General features: G+C 35.6%; 1 protein-coding gene across 1 annotated transcript in view; it reads right to left on the bottom strand.

Moving 5' to 3' along the window:
• The window catches only part of LOC105219026 (neuroligin-4, Y-linked), a 143,381-nt gene that overhangs the window by 20,030 nt on the left and 98,374 nt on the right, over positions 1 to 24,977 (bottom strand). Inside the window, exon 4 of the mRNA XM_054231355.1 lies at positions 5,167 to 5,397. Within this exon, the coding sequence (XP_054087330.1) occupies positions 5,167 to 5,397 (231 nt within the window). The remainder of the gene's footprint in view (positions 1 to 5,166; positions 5,398 to 24,977) is intronic.

Below are 24,977 nucleotides of genomic sequence, written 5' to 3'. Positions count from 1 at the left end.
AAAAGTTTGTTAGCATCGAACGATAGCGATCGCCATTCACCGTAACGTTGCGTCCAACAGCATCTTTGAAAAAATACGGTCCAATGATTCCACCAGCGTACAAACCACACCAAACAGTGCATTTTTCGGGATGCATGGGCAGTTCTTGAACGGCTTCTGGTTGCTCTTCACCCCAAATGCGGCAATTTTGCTTATTTACGTAGCCATTCAACCAGAAATGAGCCTCATCGCTGAACAAAATTTGTCGATAAACACATTTCGAACCGAACACTGATTTTGGTAATAAAATTCAATGATTTGCAAGCGTTGCTCGTTAGTAAGTCTATTCATGATGAAATGTCAAAGCATACTGAGCATCTTTCTCTTTGACACCATGTCTGAAATCCTACGTGATCTGTCAAATACTAATGCATGAAAATCCTAACCTCAAAAAAATCACCCGTTATTTCGGTCCGAAGATACGATAAAGAGGTAGAACCATAGATAAAACTCTTTAAATAGAATTAAGAAAGGATTGTGGAATAGATCCTACGCCAGGACAGGAATAAATTCTCTTTGCTGAGTTGGAATTAGTGAATATCACATGCGAAAGAACCATGAACAGTTGCAAGTCGAGGAAAAGAGGTCCCTGTGTGGAAAAGGCCAATTGGACTGGGCTTGGTCATGGTATTGACACTTATTAGATACGGAAATAGGCGTGTATTTTTCTAATACGTGCTTTCGACGAAAGGCGCTTTGAGCTTTAACCCAACACAATGAAAAACACTTAAAACTTGCAGTACCCTTTTCGTTGGATAAAAAGTGACGCATTCCACACATGAGCTAAAAAAACTTCCATCGAACACCTCTTGTACGATTAATTGCTGAGCGACAAATTCAATCTTTCTCCAGCATGACGTTAGCCATGTCGTAGAGATACATAAATAATATTTCAGCTGGAGTTTACCTACACCAAGTGCTTACAAAATTCCATTTTGTTCGGGGTTTTCCAATCGCAGAAACATTTCAAGCAAAATATTTGTGCATGACTTGCGCTGTCTGGCAACGAGTTTGAATAGTCACTTGGCGTATCCACCTTCTACATTTCTACATATGTATGTACATATATATTAATGTGTAAGTGTTTACATTTAGGTCAACATTGCGCTGACGCTGTGCGGATGCTTTCACTCGTGTTTATCTTACGTTCGTTTGTTCAAATCCACTAAATCCTAAACTCCTCACACACCCATATATGCATACTGGCGCGTCCACATAAGCGAAACATGTTGGCGTTTATGCTCAACGCTGCGGAATCCACATGCTTAATCCGTGGCCGCCATTACAGCTGCATCTATTCATACATAGTAGGTGCATATGCATTGCATACATTATATACTTGAGTTCACGGATATGACAAATTCACACATGCAATGTAATGTAAGCGAGTCTATTTTTTGTCCCCGTTATATCTATAAAAACATGCTGCAATTCAGGTAAACAAGTGCATATTTACCTTTGTCGTTGCCGGTTGCCGCATGTCATGTGCAAACTTTGTTTTTAGCAAATCTGTGCGAGTGCAAAAAAAATACACGTTTACTCTGTGTAACGGGTGGTACATTCGGTTGTTGAATATATAAAATCTACGAAACTCACTTGCTGGTTAATTTCTGATGTAATTGCTGGGGATTGAGTACTTAATGGTTGCTTTCACATTTCCCCGCTATTTTATATAAAGAAACTGGCGGTGAATGGATTTATTCCAGTTTTATGGGTAATTCTCTATATTTTCTTGATTATTTAACCAGTTCGGCCCCTCCCTATACTTGATTTTAAAGTTGCACATAAGATATTTTTTTTTAAATCCAGCACATTGTGCATTTCGAGTTATCTATTATAGGAACATGATAATCTTATTTATAGTAATTATGAGATCTTGTATCTAGTCTGTCTTGCTGTGAGGTTAAATGTCGTCGCACTTCCGTAGAAAGATCAAATTATACCAGTTTATTACAATTATACCTGTCCAGTTTATTCGCCGCTCTTTTGTCATATTTTTGGAGAGCGGCGACCAATTTATTGATTTTTCTGTAATTACTGACCCTGAACAAGTCAAAATTTATCCTAAAATGCTTAAGTGGCAAAATAATTATAATTTTTTAATACATAGAAAATAAAAATTAACCCTTCCGGGCACTTGAAACTATAGCCACCCTTTATGTGATGACATTTTTTCGCGCGCCCTTGTTTACAACGTATAGTCATGTGTTGATATTTGAGTTCGAGTTCGTGGAATTGCATTTAGCAGTAACTGTTTTGCATTCTGCATGCATTTTCGATGCGTCAAATACGCAGGCAGTCAAGCAACTCGTGTGTGTTAAAAAATGCTAGCCACTAGTCGCGCTGCACTCCAGCAAGGACAGTACGCCTTTTATGGCCACCACCAAACATTGATGATGCTGCCGCTATCAACCTTCTAAACTCGAAATTCAGTTGAATTTTTAAATGAAAAATTTCATTTAATTTTATAGCCGACATTCGCATAGTGGGCGAAAACAATTTGAATTGCTGTGCTGTGCTTAGCTCTGTTGTGCTATGCAAACGAATCATCACATTAGATTGTACTGTGTGTTGGTGCCTCATGAAAAATTCATAAAAGCAAAAGTTGCATTTATAAATTCCACAGCAGCTAAACACTAACAGCAGCCACAACTGTGGCAATGCAACACAACCAACTCCAACACCACCACCACCATCGCCAAGTAACACCCCCACTACAGCACACAAATATGCACGCACACCAACGCATTTGAATGCGATTTGTGCACGGAAAGTGGTCTTTTTATTGCGGAGGGTTACTGGAAAAGCAAATTTCATATGCAAATTAGGAAACAAATGAATATCACGTGAAGCTACGTACTATGCTAAATAGTAGTAAAATTTTATTTTTCAAGCGTGTGCTAAAGTGTAGTTGTGTATATGCGACTGCGTGTGTATGTTAGTTACATTAACACCGCTCCACTGTGTCATTGCAATCTGGGCGCTAATTGTGCTTTTTAATAAAGTGCGCGCATATACATATATTTGCATAAAATTTTGAGTGCCACATAGTGCAGGCGCGCTTAAACTACACATTAGCATGCATATGTAGTGAAAAATAATTTATGTTATTGGTGGTTCCTGCTGAAATTGTGTGAAAGACTTTTTATTTTATTCTTATTGCAATTTGTTTCCGAAAACTGCAGCAAATTAATGTTATAAGCACAAAGAGCGGGAGAGAAAGGACGCTGCTTTGCGTTGAGTTTTCATGTTTATATAAAATTAAAGTAAATTAAAACTGTGCCCGCTGTTCTACTTTGCTCTGTAAGCTTTAATTAATGATTTTTTTCGTGTTTTCTCCTACTAAGTTGTTCGCAGAGAATACTTTTTTTAGTTTATTTATGTCCCACGGGAATCCTAATTAAGCAACATTTAACAACTTCTGTTTTTCTAAAATTGTGATAAAATTTCACATTTCCCCCTATTTCTCAGTCAGTTTCTTTTAGATTATAATGCTCTAAACACCTAAGGTAATAATAGCCTTTTCACACAGGAGCTAATTGATCAATTAACCGACCTCTGCTCAATTAAAACCCTGATTTACATTGATTTACCATGCAAAATAAAAATCTACACTAATTTTACTAATTTTATATTATGTCGCAATTTATTTATTTAACTTTATTTATATTATATAATACACAATTTGACCCACATATTCGTCATATATATTGCATAAAGTCCATTGAAAGTTGGAAACCATAATATTAGGTTAGAAGCACCGAGGTCCTCGTGTTCGATATATGGGGCCTTAAAAACCTATAGTCCGATTTCGGCGATTTTTAGAATGGGGCTGGCACACTATTAACATAGTATTTATGCAAAGTTCTGCGCCGATATCTTCACTAGTGCATACTTTATATGTTGTAAAGTAAACGATTCAGATCGTCTTCAAAGTTCTGGTATATAGGAAGGCATGGTTGTAAAGCGATTTGGCCTATTTTCACAACATATCTTTGGGATGTAAGGAAACTATTACAAACCAAGTTTCATTGAAATCGGTCGAGTAGTTCCTGAGATATGGTTTTTGACCCATAAGTGGGCGACGCCACTCCCATTTTTAACTTTGTAAAAAAATCTGAGTGCAGCTTCCATCTGCCATTTCTTATGTGAAATTTAGTGTTTCCGACGTTTTTCGTTAATCCACTTTTAGTAATTTTCAACCTAACTTTTGTATGGAAGGTGGGCGTGGTTATGATCCGATTTCTTTAATTTTTGGACTGTATTAGGTAGTGGCTAAAAAACGACTACAGTTTGGTTTATATAGCTTTATTGGGCGGGGCCACGCCCACTTCCCCAAAAAAAGTACATCCAAATATGTCCCTTCATAGTGCGATCCTTCATACCAAATTTTATTTCCATAGCTTTATTTATGGCTTAGTTATGGCACTTTATGTGTTTTCGCCATTTTGTGGGCGTGGCAGTGGTCCGATTTTGCTCATTTTCGAAAGCAACCTTCCTATGGCGCCAAGAAATAAGTGTGCCAAGTTTCATCAAGATATCTTAATTTTTACTCAAGTTACAGCTTGCACAGACGGACAGACAGACATTCGGATTTGAACTCCACTCTTCACCCTGATCACTTTGGTATATATATAGCCCTATATCTAACTCGTTTAGTTTTGGGTGTTACAAACAACCGTTATGTGAACAAAACTATTATTATCGAACAGTTCGAACGGCTAAAACTGGTTTCTCAATTAAAATTTTAAATGAGCAATTAATTTGGCTGTATGAAAAGGCTACAATTGAATTTATTTTAGTTTTTTGATTGAATTCTTCATATTTTCTCGGTACCTTGTAAAATTTTTTTGACTAATTCGGATCTCCAATACTCAATTTGATAATATTATATTTTCATTAAAAGAATTTACGAATATCTGAACGGTTTCAGATACTTGATGCTTTCATATACATATTCAGCGAAAAGCGGTTATTATACTGACAACACGAGTTATGTGAACACCTACAGTTTCATAACAGAACTAAGTTAAATTTTCATACAATGTCAACAAAATTTGTTATCCACATTTCGAAAAATAATGATCACTTTAAGATCAAGCAAGCCTTCATTTCCCCTATACATACCTAGAATGCCCAGTCGATAGTTTATAGTGACGACAAGTATTTGCCCAAAGCTCGCCAATACCGAACCATCATACGGATTACCGCTATTCCACTCATAGGATTCACCATGCACAAACACCAGCACTGGATATTTATTTTGTCCACCACCACCGCCACTACTACTGCCTGCGTTGTTGCTTGAGCCAGCATTGCTACCGCTATTGCCACCACCAGAAGCGTCACGTGATGCAACTGCAAGAAGAGAAAATAATATAAAATTTAAATACATGCGTAGAACATATGTATATATATTACATAGACAGTGCTTTTAAATATATATATTATGTTAGTTTAGACTTATTTTATTATCGCACTAAAAACTGGAAAATTTATTTATATTAGTTTATTTATCTCTCACGGTAAGTGTTGCCGACTAAGAGTGAAGCAATCTATCTACTATGGCGTTAGCACACATAAGAAATGTTGATCGGACAATATGAATCTCCAGATTCATTTCGAAATGGACTATTTTCTGAACTTCCGGGTTATCGAGTGACTGATCGTTGAATTAGGCGATTTGGTACTCTCGTAAATTTCTATAATAAAGATCATGGAAGTTGACGATTCTTGTATGATCAGATTTTATCCGTTTACCACAGTTCTGATCTGATCTAATAAATTTTATGGGTTTTTCATTTGTAGTCTGTTATGATTTCTGTTTACTGCCTTTTTGAACTTTAAGTCATATTTTATAATATTCCGTTGATCTACAAACTAAGAATTGAGACCAGGTTTTGTTATAATTTGAAACAACTCCTACTTCTCTAAAGATGTAATAATTCCACAATTTCTTTCAAGTTTCTCTCGGTAAGCAGTTTTAGCACCAAAATAGAATTGCTTATTTTGTATAAACTTTGTCAAAAAAGTTGACTTTTTTACACACTTTTTACTTTGAAGTTGCTGTAAATCCGTTAAGCCACAACGTTATACAAAACCAGTGCTGCGTAACGAAAATGCAAAGGTACTACGTGTAGTATGAGTAACTAAAAATCGATGTAGCCACAAGTATATGGACGAATGTAGCAGTAAATGCAATTAGCGCATTGCTGGCTAGTTTTAGTATTTACATAGAATTAATAACGTAAATCACAGAAACTCGGTTGAAATCTGTCGAAATCAACGTACATATGTATGTATCTGTATATATGTATGCATGATATTAATTCGTATTGACGTGATATACAATTAGAGTCATTAGTACATAGTTAGCCATTAATCATGGACGTAAGCTCAACGGTAAGAACTCAAAACTGGAATAGTGTACGCTGCAAACGCAAACCCAATAGCGTTTCGTAAAAGTTAACTGGTTTTATGTTGATGCAACACTGGCATGGTAGAAACAATGCAGCGTAAAATTAATGATGCTTTACATTGCACCGTTAAATTGTGTTGATTTGCTCGTTTGGATGTGTGTGTGTATTGCAAGTGGTAAAACAAATAAACTATTGCTGTTGGGCTAACGATTGCTGAGTAGAAATAAATTTTAGTGAATGGAACAAAGGTAGTTAACGGACATTTAGCGTTTTCTTTTGTAGATACTAATAAATGTTTAAGGTATATGATGATTATATAAGTATATGATGCCAATGAACACTTCATTACTCAATATATCCGCCAACCAATAAGTAACAGCATCATTTGTATTTAATTTAATAATTTGAGTAACTTTTTCCTATAGACCACTCGGTTGCCTACCAACGGATGCATCTGCAATTGAATGCATCTTTGAATAATTGCTTCAATTAGCACGCTGATAAACATATCTACGGCCACAGTAGATTATTGATGAATGGCGCAGTGATTGACACAAATACTTACACGCTTAAATAAAGTAGAAATTAGATATGCAATCGAGGTGTTGGTAGTATTACACTCTGCTGCATGGTTGATGGATTAATATCAATTAGTATGGCATTGCCATTAATTGTGAACTTTCGATCTTAATTGCTGCAATGACTACGGATATTTTTCTTAACACCAATAAAGTGTATGCGGATAATGATATGCTGGATAATCTAGTTAAGATTAAAAGCTCTAATTGGTTGTGAAGCATTAGGTGTTCTAAGAAAATAATACTAATATAGTGGAATAATGCTAAGGAATTATGTTAGGTTTCCGGACAAGTTTTTGTTATGAGAAATATATAAGGATCGATTAAAGCTTGTAGTACGGATAAAGTGTTTTGAGCGAATACCAAACTTGTTAAATTGATTGTTTTCGATTTCGAATGCTTCCGTTTCGCAAAACCGGGCAGCAAGAAACTACCCGACGGATTTCACCTCAACTTTTTCCAGAATATTTCGACAAATACCGACAGTAAAGCTACTTAACGTCGCTTAGTGGAAAATATATGATAGAATAATCTTGGTGAGAGCAAGAAGTTGAAGAATGAAACCAAATTGATGAAAAGTATTTGAAATGGCAAAAAATCGAGTACCACTTTTCCTTGAATTACCCAACACGATCCATGAACATGAGATTCCCTCAAATATAATAATTATTCTTTTAAAATTTTCTAAAGTACAATTCCAATTAATTTAGCACAATTCCATGCCACATTCTAGTCTTTAAACTGTATCAATATAGTCATTTTATTTCAAACACACCTATTTCCATTGTAAAAATATAACCGTAAGTTATGCGCTTAAAGCTCTTAGCTCTATTATGATACATATCATTTGACAATTTCTTCTTTTGATAGCATTCGCTCTCACATAACAATGTTGCTACATTGCAATTGAACTCGATCCTTATCGATTGCTACAGCATACCCACACTGTTTCTGTTGCCATTTCAGTTCGATTACAAAATAAGAAATATATTCTTGTTTTTATATTTCTACATCTTGGTATTTTTTGATTGCCATATAAATGGAACTGCAAAACTTGAAAAATATTCCAATCTGTCTTGCATGGAAGTGTGCAAAAAGTAGAGGTAACCATTTCAGTTGTCAAAGTGAATGACACAACTATTCCAAGTAGGTTAGTTATTAAAACTTTGATTGTAGTTACAATATAAAATAGTACTTAAAAAATACTTTGATTTCAACTTACTATAGGTATTTCTTTATTACGTGTTTTTTATTGCTGCATAGTTACAAATATCTATAAATGCACATACATATAAGAGAGTTATTATCCTTCCACCTTTAAATTTGGTGCAAAGTCACTTCTCACAGAAAGCAATACTTTTGGTGCCACTGAGTTTAGGTTAAGGGTTTGATATGATTTATCAGCCCCATAAGAAACATTTCAATATCTGGGATGTTCATATTCTATATTCTTGTAATATAGTGATCAAGGTAAGATCAAAAGAAACATACCAGTCAAATTTGCTTTGTAATCTCTATAACCCATAGTTATTTTATTCGGTTTAAAATAAGTGCTGGAACTTAACAACTTGTACCATACTTTCCACGAAGTTGTATACTTGGTTTATCTCGAAGCGTTTCAATACAATTATCTACTCAATTGTTGGCTTTACTTCAAAACCATTATCTCATTTGATGGTTTCTTTCATTTGAGTGCTGCATAAAAAATGTGGCCCTTTTATTTAGCCGCACTCAATTCGATGCACAGTTAGTTGACTCTCTCCTGCTCCTCCTCAGCGTATTTATTCAGTTTTATTGCAATCGCACGCTATGCGCAGCTGCAGTATTCTATGGCTTTCCATGCTCCGAAATGTGTTTGTTTCCTGCGCTTTAATGTCTTTTTAACGCCGGGCTTTGCCAAAACTTTGCTCATTGTCTTCAAGTACAGTGGGACTCTACTCTATTGTTTGCTACCTACACTAGTTCACTAGCTTTCAACCTTATGACCGAAAGTTCGACTTGATTTTTTTCCTTACAATTCCTTTAAAATTTTCTTCGCTGTTCTCTAGTTTTTTTCGGTGTTCTTTTTGTGTGTGGCACATTTTTATTTCGCTTGACTGTAGGTCGGTTGGTAGGTCGATTGGATTGGCTGTTGCTTGGCCAGTTGCTAAGTACATATTGGCATTCAATATTTTAGTGGCTTTTTATTTCTTTGCGGCTACTCAGCGCAAAATAGATACGAAGCCCTCAGCATAGACATATAAAGAAGGAAAGTATGTAAAAGTTTGCAGTGAAGAAAAAATGTGTCTTCCTGCGCTGACGGAAAGTGGAGCAGCAAGAAAGTTGTTTGAAATATACTTTAGCAAGTGCAATTTTTTATTGCCCTTTTTATGGCAACGCAATGTGGCATGCCACACAGCGGTCACCAGCGACGATGACTCAAATTTCTTTTATCTTCGCGCACAACTTTTCATTTCATTTTCATTTTATATGTATTCTGCTTTGTTTTCCCCTTAATTTTTTCATTGCGCAGCAGCAGCAGCGTCCCTTCAATAGCTCTGAAAGACGTGCCAAAGTTGAACGAGAAGTTGCCGCATTATACATACTATTGGTATAACCTCCAATCGCGTTTGCATTAAAAATTTCAATTTGGTGTGAAGTATAATACAGACGTATGATAGTGTGTGTGTGTGTGCAGCGGTGTAATATTTCTTTCATTTGCCCTGCGCAGCTGTTGAAAAATTAGGTATTGCGGTATTACTTTATAGCCGCCGGCAACAAATGATTTATGCACTCAAGCACATAGCAACTCACCGCGCTTTATTAGTACATCAGTGCATTATACGTTGGCTTTTATATATTAATTTGAAATCAGAAAGAATTTAAACGCTCACATGTACTCTTTTCGCAGTCTATTAATTTCATTGCCTTCGCCAGTTAATGTTGGCAGGCGGCGGCAAACAAATTGATAAAAGATGAGATAAATAAAAGTGAGTACATGAATTGCATAAAGGCAGCGTTGAGGAAGAAATGCACAAATCATTCAGTTCAACAGCTGCTCGTAAATTTCAATTTAACTATCATGAATCACCACGGCGTATGAGTGATGCATGGTATTCATGAAGCGGTCATATAACTACATTTAGTATAAAAATATTTCAATCAAATTATAAATTATAAAAATTAATTTGCATAATTTGCTTTTTTTGTTTTGTTTAAAATAATGATTTGGTTTTTTATATTTAGCTTAAATTTTGTTCTGCCACTTATAAGTGGACCGATCGGGATTTTCATTTAACATGCTTAATGGCTGCCTGTGGCTTTTATTCATCATTAACCCCTTGACGTATTTCCACGAGTCTGACTCGTGGTACAATTTCTGTGCCTAACATGAGTATTACGAGTCTGACACGTGGTGTGTAGAAGTGTACTTTTGATGAAAAGAGAATTACATTTTTCCCGTTATTTCCGTGCACAACATCTAATCTAAAATAAATAGTTTTATTACATGCGTTCACATTTCGTTTCGTTTTTCTGTTCGTAAGCATCAAAACTGGTTTTTTCAGTGCAAGTTGTGTGCGAACAGTTGGAAGCGAATTTCGTTGCGCTAATTGATACGTTAAGGGGTTAAGCGTATTGTTGTCGTAAACTCAATAACATCTAATAATTGTAGATATTTTTTTATATAGACTTATTTTCATACAGTGCCTACAGTAAGTCAAATATTTCCCTGAAGATGGTATCTAGAAGTTGGGCGAGATATTTAGTATACCGTCAATACTATAGCATCCCACACCACAGGCTAATAAGAAACTATTTGAGTGGACTAAAGTCGAACTAACCTTTTTTGCTTTCTTACCTGGAAAGTAGACCCCATCTGGAAGCGATTACACTGAGAGTACAAGAATTTATATCCGATTATATAAAAGTAAGTTACAAAATATTTACATTCATAAGAAAGCTTGTTTAATAAATTTCTGGTTGAATCTAGCATCTACTTCGATTTAAGATCCTTCGAGTTCCAGATAAATTTTTTTACGCTTTCCAGCAATAAATCTATACGTTTTAAATTTTAAAAAAATTTCTATCTAGCATTTATTATACACATTCTCCTGCATTTTCATTGGGCTTCTCAATATTTTATAGGCATGTCGTGACAAGTTTTCTGAAATACAACATATAAAGGCAATAAAAATTCCATTTCTGCGGTCTATAAAGCGTGAGTAAACGCCGGAGCATTTAAAATCGCTGGCACTGCACGCAGGAGCCAACGAACTTTTGCAACTGAATGGGAAAATAGGTTAGCAATTTTGCGTGTAAGGCGCTGAAATATTGCGCACGAATTTTAATAACAACAAAAAAGTTGCTTGATTTATTGACATTTAAATGTCTGCAGAAGCCAGTCGTACATATTCACATAGCTTTGTTGTATATATACATATATATTATATATGCATGACTTTTGTCGCATCCTTTGTTCTGTTGAGATACGTTTTTGTGTACACGAAACAAAAATTTAGTATATGTGTGTATTGTAGTATGTATTTGTGTTTGTGGTAGTGTTGCTGAGTGCGTGTGCGAATGTACGTATGCAACACAAGCTTAATATTTAAGTCTGCTTTCTCCACCTTTTCGGTAAGCTCTTTTGGTCTTTTCATTGCGTTTACGTGCGGACGCATGAAATATGCAAGCACTTAGTATCTTGATTTTATTGCGGTTTTTGATAATTTCATTCTACTTGTGCTTGTACTATTCATGATGTTGCTTTGCTGATTGTTGTTACTTTTAAGGCAATTCAAGTTGTAAAGCATCAGTTAAGTAGGTTTAGAATGATTATACTGATATTGCATGATGTAGCTTCATTAGGTGAAACCGTGAAGGTACTTAAATATAAGCAATTTTTCAACTTTTTATGCCTTTGTTAATACATTTATTGCGAAATAGTTATAAGTACTTAAATTTGCATTACATGTTGGCTATATTAGGTACATTAAATGATTTAGAGTAGAAAAGTGGCATTATTTGGTGACAGAGCTCTATTGAAGCTCTATTGAGCTCTATCTATGAAATAAAATAGTTTCCATAATGAACCATTTTTTTTAGGAAGGAAACTCCAACATCATGAGTTTCTTTATAGTAACAAATATCCTACAATAAAATTTCGTAGTATTAAAAATTGTAGTAAACTCTTCAGAAGTAGATTATAAGTTAAATGAATTATTTAATATAACCTCTTTTACATAACGTCTTAAATTCGCGCTGTGAATAGAACAAGGCATCAAAGATGGAATCTAAAGAATTTCCCATATCCATTTCCATTAATCAAAGTTTAACCAATATTTGTACATATGACGATAAAGTGGAGAGTAGAATTTTAGGTTTGCAAACAATAATTAAAAAATATATAACCATACATTATGCATTATTAAATTTGAGCCGAAAATGAAAACTATTTACTTGTCGGTTAATTATACGCCTATAATTGGAATATTAATTCAAGCATTATTACATATATATGAATATATATATATATTTGCGCGCTGGTAGCATATTTGACAGTTAAATTATACTAGAATATACAAGTTCGCCCACATACAGAAAATTCGTCATGAATGTTATTCAATTAAGCCATTGACCCTCTTTCATGGCTGTTGCAATTGAGGTTTGTAGAGCAACGGCAAAAACAACAACAATGCAACATAAAATCGCATAACATAATTGGAAAATATGTATAGCAGACGATAATGCCAATATAAGCAGGCAATTACCAGTTGTGGAAAAATTTACAAAAACAAAATGCACACAAGCCAATATGCGCGCCACAATATTTGTGGGTGTGTATGTGAGTTTTACATGTGTGCGTAAAATATCAAATGCCAAAATACATAACCAATTTTGCAATGGCAGTTGGAATTTTGTCGGTTGTCAAGTATGTAAAGAGATGCGGGTTTAAATAAAGGAAATGCGCAAATATTTGTTCAAATTTATTTTTCAACAACAAATGCATATATGTGCACATACATAGTGATTTGTTGCTGGAAAACACACGCTTGAATTGACAACGAAGCATACACATACACACATCTTATACGCGTGTTCGCCTTTAAACAAGCCTTCATGCCTGCTGCACAGTCTGATCGCTTGTAACAAAAAAAGGTCGACAAAAGCGATGTCTGTCGAGTGCAAATAATACATATAGACGCGTGTAATAATTATACCCTAGTGTAGCAAGTTGTTCACCTAACTGTTTTGTGTGTAAGCGCATACAACATCGAGGGTGCTGTCGACATTTTTACTCGTTCATACATATGTTCAAGTAATCAAAGTGACGAGGCAGTGAATACTGAAGGGATGGCGGATAAGCTTAATTCCATTTTTTGCTGTTCTTGTTGCATTTGTATTTTTCAAATAGTTATCTGCGTAAACTTCAACGCATTGCTGCCTATGTGCGCAAAGCATGTTTGAGATGAATTAACCAAACTTTACGTAAACTTCATATATTTAAAAATATATCACACAGGGAGCTAAGGATTCGAAAGTCTGAAATTGATGCATTCTACGAATCCATTTATAGTGCAGAAAGTCAACGTAAGTTCAATGAGTTCATAAAATTGTAGCGTACTTCTCGGTATTATCAGAAGACTCCTCAATACAATGAATAAAACTGACAACATTTAGGAGTTCCTCCCCTGTTCTGCATTCAACTTGAAAGTAGGTTTACACTAAGACTATTTGTTAAAGAAATTATTTAATTTTATTTGAAATTTGGTTAAAATTTGTGGAAATTTTGCTTAAGTCGACTTATAGCCTTTTCACACCTCCGCTGGATTAAAACGCTGATTAAGATCGATTTATCAAACAAAATAAAAATCTACATTACTTTTTAGTGGAATTTTAATCGACTTGAAAATCTGAGACAAAGACCGTATTTGTAATTATTTTGACTTTCTTTGTCTGCGAGTTGTTGTTCACGCTACGCGACGAAAGATGTCGATGCTTAAAATAGCAATCACCTGATGAAACTTACCAACTTCTTAAGAAAAGCAAAAACAAAAATGTATAACAGCTGATCGGTAATAGAGTAACCGGCAGTGTGAAGGACAAATACTGGTTTCTTAATAAAAATTTTAATAGCAATTAATTTGACTGTTTGAAAAGGCTATTATATTAATTTTGGAAAATTTCACTAACATTTTTAGTTTTTTATATAGCAACAATCTCAATGTATTTAAAAAGTTTTAAATTACATTTTATTATAATTCAAAGCAGCTGTGCATTACTTGTACTATTGCATTATATAATTTGCCATTCTCTCTTCCATTCATGTCGACACATTTCACTACATACACCTATATTCACAACTTATAAATAAACCTGCGCTATCATCATATTAATGGCAGCTGATACTGCTTGGCACCTCACTTCAGCACTTCTAAACCATGTCGCACCAATCCCGAACACATCACAACGCTTCACTTCACAATCATTTGCTGCATAAGTTTGTCGATTGCTTCCACCATATATATGTACGTATATATAAACCACTGTTGCAAGTACTCATTTCTGCCGTTTTTCTTTTTTTTTTGCAAATGTTCAATAAAACCATTTTGTCGATATTTCCACAGACAAAAAAGCGGAAAGCGCTGTGTGAAAAGTCTGAAATGAGGACATAAAATGCCTCGGGCGCTTCCTACCGACACTTTGTTTTGCTTGCTCAGTACACGGCAATTTAACAGGGGTGCCATATATGAAGGTGTTCGGAATGAGTATTCGGAAATAGCAACAGCGGTATATGTATACTCATATCGGCAATAGTATCACGGAGCGCTTTGCTAAGCTACTCAAGCAGAAGACATAACGAAATTTTAATTTTACCACAATAGCCGCTTAATAGGGCGTGAATGTGCATTAATATAGCTATAAAGGAGACGTGTATGTGTAGGTAAGAAAAACATACGACATAACGGTGTAGAGAAATATTTATAAGCAATTTATACCTTAGCTGATAGCTGATTTGCGCAATAAAGACGTTTTCTATTGATCGTGGTGAAATAAATTTTATACGAATATGTATGTAGGAACCTAAAGTAGTTGTCTTTTTTGTGACTTAAAAAATTGTTTTACAGCAATATAATGGAATATTATTAAAGTTTTAATCTAAGATATGTATAAAGTTTAGGATTTTTAGTAATGATAATTTCTCAACTTTATACCTGGATCTCGGTATTAAGCGATCTTTAGTTTATGTTCAAAGTTGGTATTTTTTTACGAAAGTTTAGTTAGTTTTTGGAGCTTGAAAGCTTCTTAAATTAGCCCTTTGTGGATGTTGGTAATCGTAGCAATAAATAGTATTTTTTTAATTTTGAAAGAGGCTACGAAGGTGTTTTTGATGTTGGTAACCCCCAGAAGTACTAAGCTGAGGAAGTCTGCAAAGCTTTTCATATTTAAGGCATTTTAGTGTTATAGCATTTATATGTTTCACGGAAGTAACAGTTTACTTAAAGTTTGGAACACCTCTGAGGAAATATAAGATCATTTTGCAAGCTTGTCCAAGGCGCATCCAGAATTTTTTAATGCTAGTAACTCAGTTTGTTCCACATACACAGTTCTCAGAAGTTTTGACATCGGTACAAAACGAGGATTAGCTGGCTCCATAAGATCTTGTACCAGATTTACGACTCAAATTTACAATTTATATTCCAAGAGTTCAGACAGTTTACAACGATTGCCTTTGTCGAAATTTCTTCACAATTGCTCCGTGTATTCAATGAGAGCTAATAAGGTACAGTTACAATCGTACGAATCCATTAAGAGATCATTGTTTGGATTATATATTTGAATCAGTATTTGTTCCAAAATTAAACTTAAAATTTGTAAATGTAAAAAATTCCTTTTGCATGTTTGAAAGAAGGCCAGTTGGCTGAGTAATTGAAGTGGGTATTTTTGAACCGTTCGTCTAGTAAACTAGTTAAACGACCTCCCAAATCGCTACTACTTCTTTCAAATTAGTCAAATTACGTTACTCTCAGCTAGACAAATTATTTAGTTATAGTTTCAGAAATATATTAGCAACATTTATATCTTTATCGACAAACATATGTAACTAGGCTTACAACTTTTATTGACCGCAAAAATATGTCCCTTTGAGCAAAACATTACTTATGTTATAAATATTTCCTGTCACAACTTAAATAAAACGTGAATACAAGTTTTGGCAGCTGGAATAATCCATGAACAAACTACTGTACTCGAAAAAAGCTAACAAAAAACACTTCATAAAAATTATGTAAATTGTATCTGCACACGTGCGTAATATTTATAAGTTTTTGATCTTAATCACAAACGAAAACGAAAAAACCCCAAAAAACACACACTCAAATAAACGTAAGTAACTTATGGTAAAAACTTTCACTCGCGCATCGATGGAGTAGTATGGCGGACGAATAAAGTGCCCAAACGATAATTTATCTAAGCTTTGATAAAATAAATTGACTTCAGCTTGAGTTATTTACAAATGACTGAAAAAATATTTGCATTTCAGAGTAACAAATGTGTGAGGATGTGTGTGTATGTGCTCGCCTAATGGAAATAAGTGAGTGTATAAAAAATCTTTGACTCGTTAGAGAAATAACTGTTTGACAACTTATTTATGTTTGTTAAAAAGCAAAAAATCTAACACGCCATGTCAATACATCACGGACAGTAAGCACTTCCGGCAAAACATCGATGTTGTGATGCGGCTCACCATTTATTTGCCTGAATTGGCAAATGAGCACTCGTAAAGCAAATTTCTATATGCAAACATTAGGAAGTTCAATCGTGTACGTGTGGCAAACGCAAAAAAGAAGAGTGCAGCCAGCGGTCGCAACGGTGATGCTGACGTGTGGTGCGGCGCGCGTGTTATAAATTACGCTTAACGAACGACACTTTATCGTGCGAAGGGAAATTGTAAACTATGTTCAAATGAATTACGGAAAAAAGCTGTCAAAGTGAAAGAAAAATAAAGTAGACAGGAAAAAAATTGCAATATAAGTAAACAATTCGAAAGTCTTCTGGTTGCGTCGAACATTTTTATACCCAGCGAGTGAAGTTAGTAGGTGCATATTTTAACTTGCGATTTTCTATGATTTTCCATGGAAAGTGGGTGAATTTATAACATTAGAACCATATTTTTTTCCATTAATGAATTGTATTAGGCAATACGGGTGATTTAAAAAAAAAAATTCTGAAAAAATCGGTAGGATAAGTATTCCTGTATAGGATGCCTTGCAGATTTGACCAACGTCAATACAAAAAAGAAAACAAAAATACGAAATAAAACAAAATTTAATCCCAGCTAACTCGAAAATACCACACAACCACAAAAGAGTAATAAATTTAACTGAGCTACTGTCACAATTTCCCTTTCAACACTACTGCCAACTAACTGTATGCGTGATAGAAAAAAACAAAAACCACATCGTCATAAAGTCGACGAGTACGACCACACAGGAAGCAAGTATTATTTACTAGTATCAATATTTCAACAATATCCTTGCAATATGGTACCGGCCGAAGTGCAAGTCGAATAGGTTAAACGATAGACAACACGTCGATGCTTCTAAAAACACACACAGATACTCACAGGCGCGGTGCAACGCCATACAAAATATATATTTCTTGGAAAAATAGCAACCGGAAGGGTGAGACAGGCACAAGACATTTACCCGGATAGCATTTGTTCCAAGGGGAAGCAACATTACGGCGAAAAACAAGTAAAAAATACGTGAAAAGAGGAAGCGCCATGCTGACATACTCTTTGCTTTATAACCTCAACCTTTGGCGTTTCTTTCATGACGAAAACAAAAAAAAAATCGTATTCACACAAAATATATTGCCGCCTTCGGGGTGATCCCTTAAGCGAACTTCCATTTGTATATGCCCACATATATCACCCCCTTTTTGGCTATAATTTCTGACATGTTGAAAATTAATGACAGCGAAAATGATTTAACCGCCTCGCATTTAAAACCGTTGACTTATGTATTCTGCTCTTTGTCGGCAACTGTCTGCCGATCCTTAAACATATTCTGGCAGTCGTAGTGCGGCGATTTCGCCGAAAATATATTATATCATGTACACAAGTAAATTGCAGGCGCATATATATATACCTTTATATATTCATTTAGATTTATCTACTGCTTCGGGTTAATACCCACGCTCAGCAAAATATATATTATGCCGTATAAATGATGTGAGTCTACATGTATCTGTACTGTGAGCACTCGTTAAACCGCAGAAATCGCCGAAAGATTAACGTAGCTACATAAAGTACGTTGTATGCGTTTATCTTTTATTTTGTAATGCGATTATTTATGTTGTCCGTGGAAAGTATTATTTATTTTCCTTCAGTGAGTGTAATTTTTTTCTGACTTGACTGAATACCAAGGCTCTATTACAATATTATTTGAAGCATGCTCATTAACCCTTCCGCTCTTGCAGGAAAAAATTTTAAAATAATGGTATTGCACATCCTCCGACGGCATTCACAGGCAAAATTGTCATAACTAGTGAACAGTAAATCCATTTGAGAAGCATATCATTGTTGACAATGCGAGATGCCATATCGATTTCATCGCTCCATATAGACAGTAACTCTAAAAGATGTAAGGCTTTGAACTTTGTTCTGGCCGTAGATGTAGAGTATTCTGTTACACGGGGTATCCTCTCCTTTCGTGGACTGGAGAAATTTAGAAGTATTATTCCGTTGGAATACATCTGTATTGCTACCTTTTCACAATATTCTTAGAAAATGTGTTCTCTTAAGGTGTTAGGTGGGTTTCAGAAGTTGAAGACATGAGTTTCTTTTTAATATTTTTTTAATATTATATATAAAATCATATATTTCATTTAAACTATTCAGCATATCAAAGATACACATTTAAACCGTATTTCGTGAAATTTTTATTTACAAATTACGAAAACTCAGCCGTTGGCACCTCATCTCTCATGACGTGTCCAAAGAAAAGGTCTTGTGGTGGACATCATAACCCATGATTGGTTCATATAAAAACAATAAACCAAAAATATTTCGATAGCAAATGGATAAATGTAGTTAATGAACGAAGAAAAAAGAAAATATTTCAATTTTTGACAGAATGATAACCCAAAAACTCACTCTTTTGATAAAATTTTAGCCATATATTGGAAATAGTTGTAATAAAAAGAAATAGTTGTAAAAAATTGATTTAATATTTTCGGATAATTTTTTAACCCTTTCATTCCCGAATAAAAGTGGGAGGAGTTAACCTTTATTTAGGACAGATATATATTAGGGGATGGGGTCATATGTAGAAGTTCACGCAAATGAGGAAAGTTTCTGATTGCCATTCACTTGGGAGTGGCCAGGAACGATTCTTTTGCATATGACTCAAGCAGCTCACGACTTCCGGTTTTAGACCAAGTATCCCCTGCGTAGCTAACAGACATCCGTTTGAAGGCGAGCTAAAGTGAGAAAGCGAAGCCCGCTTCTGCGGTTGTGCGTAGGGTTTGGGACCCACCTCATAAAAAAAACCTCACCAATGAAAAAACAATCAGAGCCTCGGAAGAGAAACCACCCTTTTGATGACGACCCTTGCAAACGTTTTAAGGAACATGAATTGAGGGCATGCACCTGGAATGTCCGGACCCTTAATTGGGAAGGTGCCTCTGCGCACCTGGTTGATGTCCTCATACAACTAAAAGCTGACATCACCGCCATCCAAGAAGTGCGATGGACGGGACAAGGACGGACGAAGGTGGGTCCTTGTGACAACTACTACAGAGGCCATATAAAGGAGCGCAAATTTGGTGTTGGATTTGAGGTGGGAGAGAGACTCCGTCGCCGAGTCCTGGCACGTGCGATGCCCCCGCCACGATCTCAAAATTGTGCTTAGCGATTTCAACGCTAGGGTGGGTAAAGAAGGTGTCTTTGACACAACAGTCAGAAAATTAAGCCTCCATGACGAAGCATCGCCAAACGGCCTGAGACTGATCGACTTCGCTGGGGCCCGAAATATGTTTGTCTGTAATACCTGATTACAGCACAAGAAAATTCATTAAGCTACGTGGTAGCCCCCTGATCGAAACACGCGCAATCAAATGGATGACGTTGTGATTGACGGAAGACATGTTTTCTGTGTTTTAGAAGTGCGTACGCTCCGAGGACCAAATATTAACTCGGACCACTGGGGAACTGGGGAACGGCATCTCAAACTCATGGCATACTGCTGCAGCCGAAACAATTGGTCTTCGGCAATGCCAAAAAACCAGTTGGTACGATGAGAGTTGTCGTTCCGCAGTGGAGGGAAAACAGACTGCCTACCTCGCAACGTTGCGAAAGACCACAACACGTTCGGGGTGGAACAGAACTGAAGAGGAAAGCTAGACGCATTTGCAGAAGTAAAAGGAAAGAGGCCGAAATGCGAGAGTATGAAAAGCTTGAAAAGGTGGCCGACATGGGTAATGTTCGAAAATTTTATGAAAAGATCAGGCGATTTTCAGAAGGTTTCAAGACCGGAGCATTATCATGTAGGGACCGAGGAGGTAATCTGGTAACGGATGTCCAGAGCATACAGGGATTATGGAAGGAACACTTATCCGACCTACTGAATGGCAGGGAAAGTACAACATCAGGAGATGGCAAACTCGATTCCCCAATTGATGACGATGGAATAGATATTCCATTCAGACTAGATAAAGAAGCGAAGCATATGGGTCTGGTGGTGAATGGTGGTGAATATGGACAAAACGAAATATCTCTTGTCATCAAACAAACAGTCAGCGCACTCGCGTCTTGGCTCCCACGTCACTGTTGACAGTCATACCTTTGAAGTAGTCTACTACTATCTATCTACTATCTATAGTTTCGTCTACTTGGGAACCAGCGTTAACAACACCAATAATGTCAGCCTTGAAATCCAACGCAGAATCACTCTTACCAACAGGTGCTATTTTGGACTTAGTAGGCAATTGAAAAGTATAACTCGAACACTTGAATTGGCAATAGCGTTTAGAAGCCAAGTTTCATACAAATTTTCTTCCATTAATCGGACTTTTCGACCAGAACATTATACTAAATTTAAAATTTTACTATCAGGGAACAATTTTAAAAGAGTCTTTCTATATCGTATGGGGGCAAACAAAGAAAATGATTTTATATTTATAGATTTCCTAAATCGTGTAACAAAGACATGAGATATTGACGTCAAGAGCCAAACAATAGCAAACTGCAACAAACAAAATTTCAAAATACATGTTTTAATGTATTTAAATACAACTTGTTGCGAAGTAAATATGTAACTAAAACTGTTGGTAAATCTATATTTTACAGCTTTTTGAAAAATGTATGTTTTAATGAAAATTTCTATAACTCGAAAAAAAAATGTATGTTTTAATGAAAATTTCCATAACTCGAAGTCTCTCTAACTCGAATTTTTTTTGTGGATTATGGTGATTCGAGTTATAGAAGTTCCACTGTAGTTCACTTTTTTTTTAATAAAACAAATATTTTTATGTTTTTGAACACTTTTTATATAACCAGAAGCCGGGCATGAAAGGGTTAAGGGTATTGCACTATTTAATAAGACAAAAAATATTGCAAATTTTGTAACCCACCTATCTCCTTAATACAAGTTGAATGGCGTCAGTTACCGGACAACTTGCAGGTAGAATTAATTTTCTTCCCTATACCATGGGTAATATAAGTGTGAACTATGTTGTATCAAATGGACTTGGAATGCTGGCGCTAGCGGTATGTTAGTTATGGACTGATGAGGTTTCTATACAAAGTAGGAAAAGCTCTGTCGATCACTTTTGTGCACTTCCATGGCTGCTATGCAACGAATCAACTTGGGGAAAAATAGTTTTGAAACCAAAATACATAAGTTAGTTGAAACAGACTGACCAATCGCAGTTGACTCCAAACGATTACACATTAATCGTTATAATGCTTTTTCTTGATTTCTGCTCCTCTAAAAGTAGTAATATTGCTACACCGCGGGACTTAAAAGCGTATTGTTTTGATTGTCTAAGCTAAATTGAATTTAGGTATATACATAAATTTATAATAAACTGTGAAGTAAAATCAAATATTTACGCAGAAAATTGGTTCTTATCAGTAATGCGCGTAAGCCGTGAAGACAACTGAAATTTAATATTACCCCGTAGGAAATTTTAATGCCACTCAACCAATACCACAAGTGCTTCAATGGTGGTTTTATTAATGCACTCGACTCGATTTTTTTATAAATTATACACGCAGCAGCCACCTGAAGCCATGATTAAGTTTGTTTCGCAAATTCAATTTATATTTAAACACACTGGCTGTCATAAGTAAAGTGCACACCAACCATATATATATAACTAAATATCAAGCCAAGTCTTTCGTCCATTGGTGATGTTTTTTTTCGCTGCAATTTGCCTAAGCAGTTTTACGCTTGAACACCACGTAACCTTGTTAAACGATAATACATCGAAATTGCAAAAGCCACAAATCCTAACGACAAATTGCATATTTCCAAGCGAATACGATTACAGGTTGAGTAACGAGAATGGCGACAACAAGATATAATAAAAAATGCATATGAAAGCAGCCAGAACAGACAGCGTACCCTCAGTTGCTGCGACGATATACAACCATTGGAGCGTGTGTGTATGTGTGTGAGTGTTTGACAGTTCGCAGCCATGCCAGAAGCTATCAAACGACACTAACAACAGATATACATACATACAAGTGTCTAATACAAACATACATAACTAAACATTGAATATTGAAAAGTATTGTATAACGCTGAGCGAGTGTGTCTGAAGCAGAAATAAAAACAAATATACAGACTCACGCGTACGCAAAGTCATCAATATTGTAGCGATTTAAAATGAAAGCAGTCAGGTGTGCGGAAAATGCACACACAAATGCACACATCTAAATACACATATACCACTGTATACGGCTATGCCTGTATATGTATGTATATACACGCGGGTAAGCAGCGAAAGTCTGCTTGCTCATCTGGCAGGAATTTAAGTGTGTTGAGCGGCAAAAAATAACACTTGAGGGTTTACAATACTACTATTTACATATAACGGTACGCTCAACGTTGCTGAACGGATAACTCTGGGGGAAGATAGCGCAAACAGAGCATGCAGAAAATCAGTCGGAAGGAGTTGATGCTAATAATATAAGCTAGAACTGGACTGAGTTTTAGCAGATACTAAGTTGATGTATCCCGTTAAGGGCTTAAATGTACATGGTATTGTATCTATTGCTGAAAAACTTGCTTTCTCTTATCGATCTTAAACACTCTCGATAAATTGAGGATATCCGTGCTTGTGGCTGACTTTATATCGTATGTAAATATTTTCGACGTAATAGTGGAGTTTTTTAATTGTCAAACATGGGAGTCTTGGTTACTGGTTCAAACTTCCGGTGCAGCTATGCATATTCTAGTAGGCAATACTTTAACAAAACACGCAATAAACTTTTTAATTATTTTTTTATTTGTAAACACATAAATTTGTTTTTTATACTCTCGCAACAAATGTTGCTAAAGAGAGTATTATTGTTTTGTTCACATAACGGTTGTTTGTAACACCCAAAACTAAACGAGTTAGATATAGGGTTATATATACCAAAGTGATCAGGGTGAAGAGTGGAGTTCAAATCCGAATGTCTGTCTGTCCGTCCGTCCGTCCGTCTGTGCAAGCTGTAACTTGAGTAAAAATTAAGATATCTTGATGAAATTTGGCACACTTATTTCTTGGCACCATAGGAAGGTTGAGCAAAATCGGACCACTGCCACGCCCACAAAATGTCGAAAACCGAAAACACATAAAGTGCCATAACTAAGCCATAAATAAAGCTATGGAAATAAAATTTAGTATGAGGGATCGTACTATGAAGGGGCATATTTGGATGTAATTTTTTGGGGAAGAGGGCGTGGCCCCGCCCCTTACTAAGTTTTTTATACATATCTCGCAAACCAATAGAGCTATATAAACCAAACTTTCTGCAGTCCTTTTTTTTTTAGACACTTTCTAATACAGTCCAAAAATGAAAGAAATCGGATCATAACCACGCTCACCTCCCATACAAAAGTTAGGTTGAAAAATACTAAAAGTGGGTTTACTCACTAACGAAAAACGTCAGAAACACTAAATTTCACATAAGAAATGGCAGATGGAAGCTGCACTCAGATTTTTTTACAAAATGGAAAACGGGCGTGGCATCGCCCACTTATGGGTCAAAAACCATATCTCAGGAACTACTCGACCGATTTCAATGAAACTTGGCTTGTAATAGTTTCCTTACATCCCAATGATATGTTGTGAAAATAGGCCAAATCGCTTCACAACCACGTCTACTTCCTATATACCAGAACTTTGAAGACGATCTGAATCGTTTACTTTACAATATATAAAGTAAACACTAGTGAAGATATCGGTGCAGAACTTTGCACAAATATTATGTTAATAGTGTGGCAGCCCCATTCTAAAAATCGCCGAAATCGGACCATAGGTTTTTAAGGCCCCATATATCGAACACGAGGACCTCGGTGCTTCTAAAGTAATATTATGGTTTCCAACTTTCAATGGACTTTATACAATATATATGACGAATATGTGGGTTAAATTGTATATAATATAATATAAATAAAGTTAAATAAATAAATTGCGAGAGTATAAAATGTTCGGTTACACCCGAACTTAGTCCTTCCTTACTTGTTTTATTAATAATTTTGATAAAGATATGGCCCCTAACTATACTCTTTATTTTTCTATTCCTCTTACAGTCACCTGGCGCAATTTCAAAAGGGGAGAAAATGAACATTAATATTTAAAGGCAACTGAATATAGTCAGAACCCATCTAGCTTGAATAAAAAAATGCAATAAAACTTAAAAATATCGTAAAATCCTCGCGTAAACAAATACTAATATACATATATA

The sequence above is a fragment of the Zeugodacus cucurbitae genome, chromosome 2 (assembly GCF_028554725.1).
Source record: "Zeugodacus cucurbitae isolate PBARC_wt_2022May chromosome 2, idZeuCucr1.2, whole genome shotgun sequence".
Taxonomy (NCBI): domain Eukaryota; kingdom Metazoa; phylum Arthropoda; class Insecta; order Diptera; family Tephritidae; genus Zeugodacus; species Zeugodacus cucurbitae.
The sequence above is the reverse complement of the archived record's forward strand: the minus strand, read 5'-3'. Positions and strand labels throughout refer to the sequence as shown.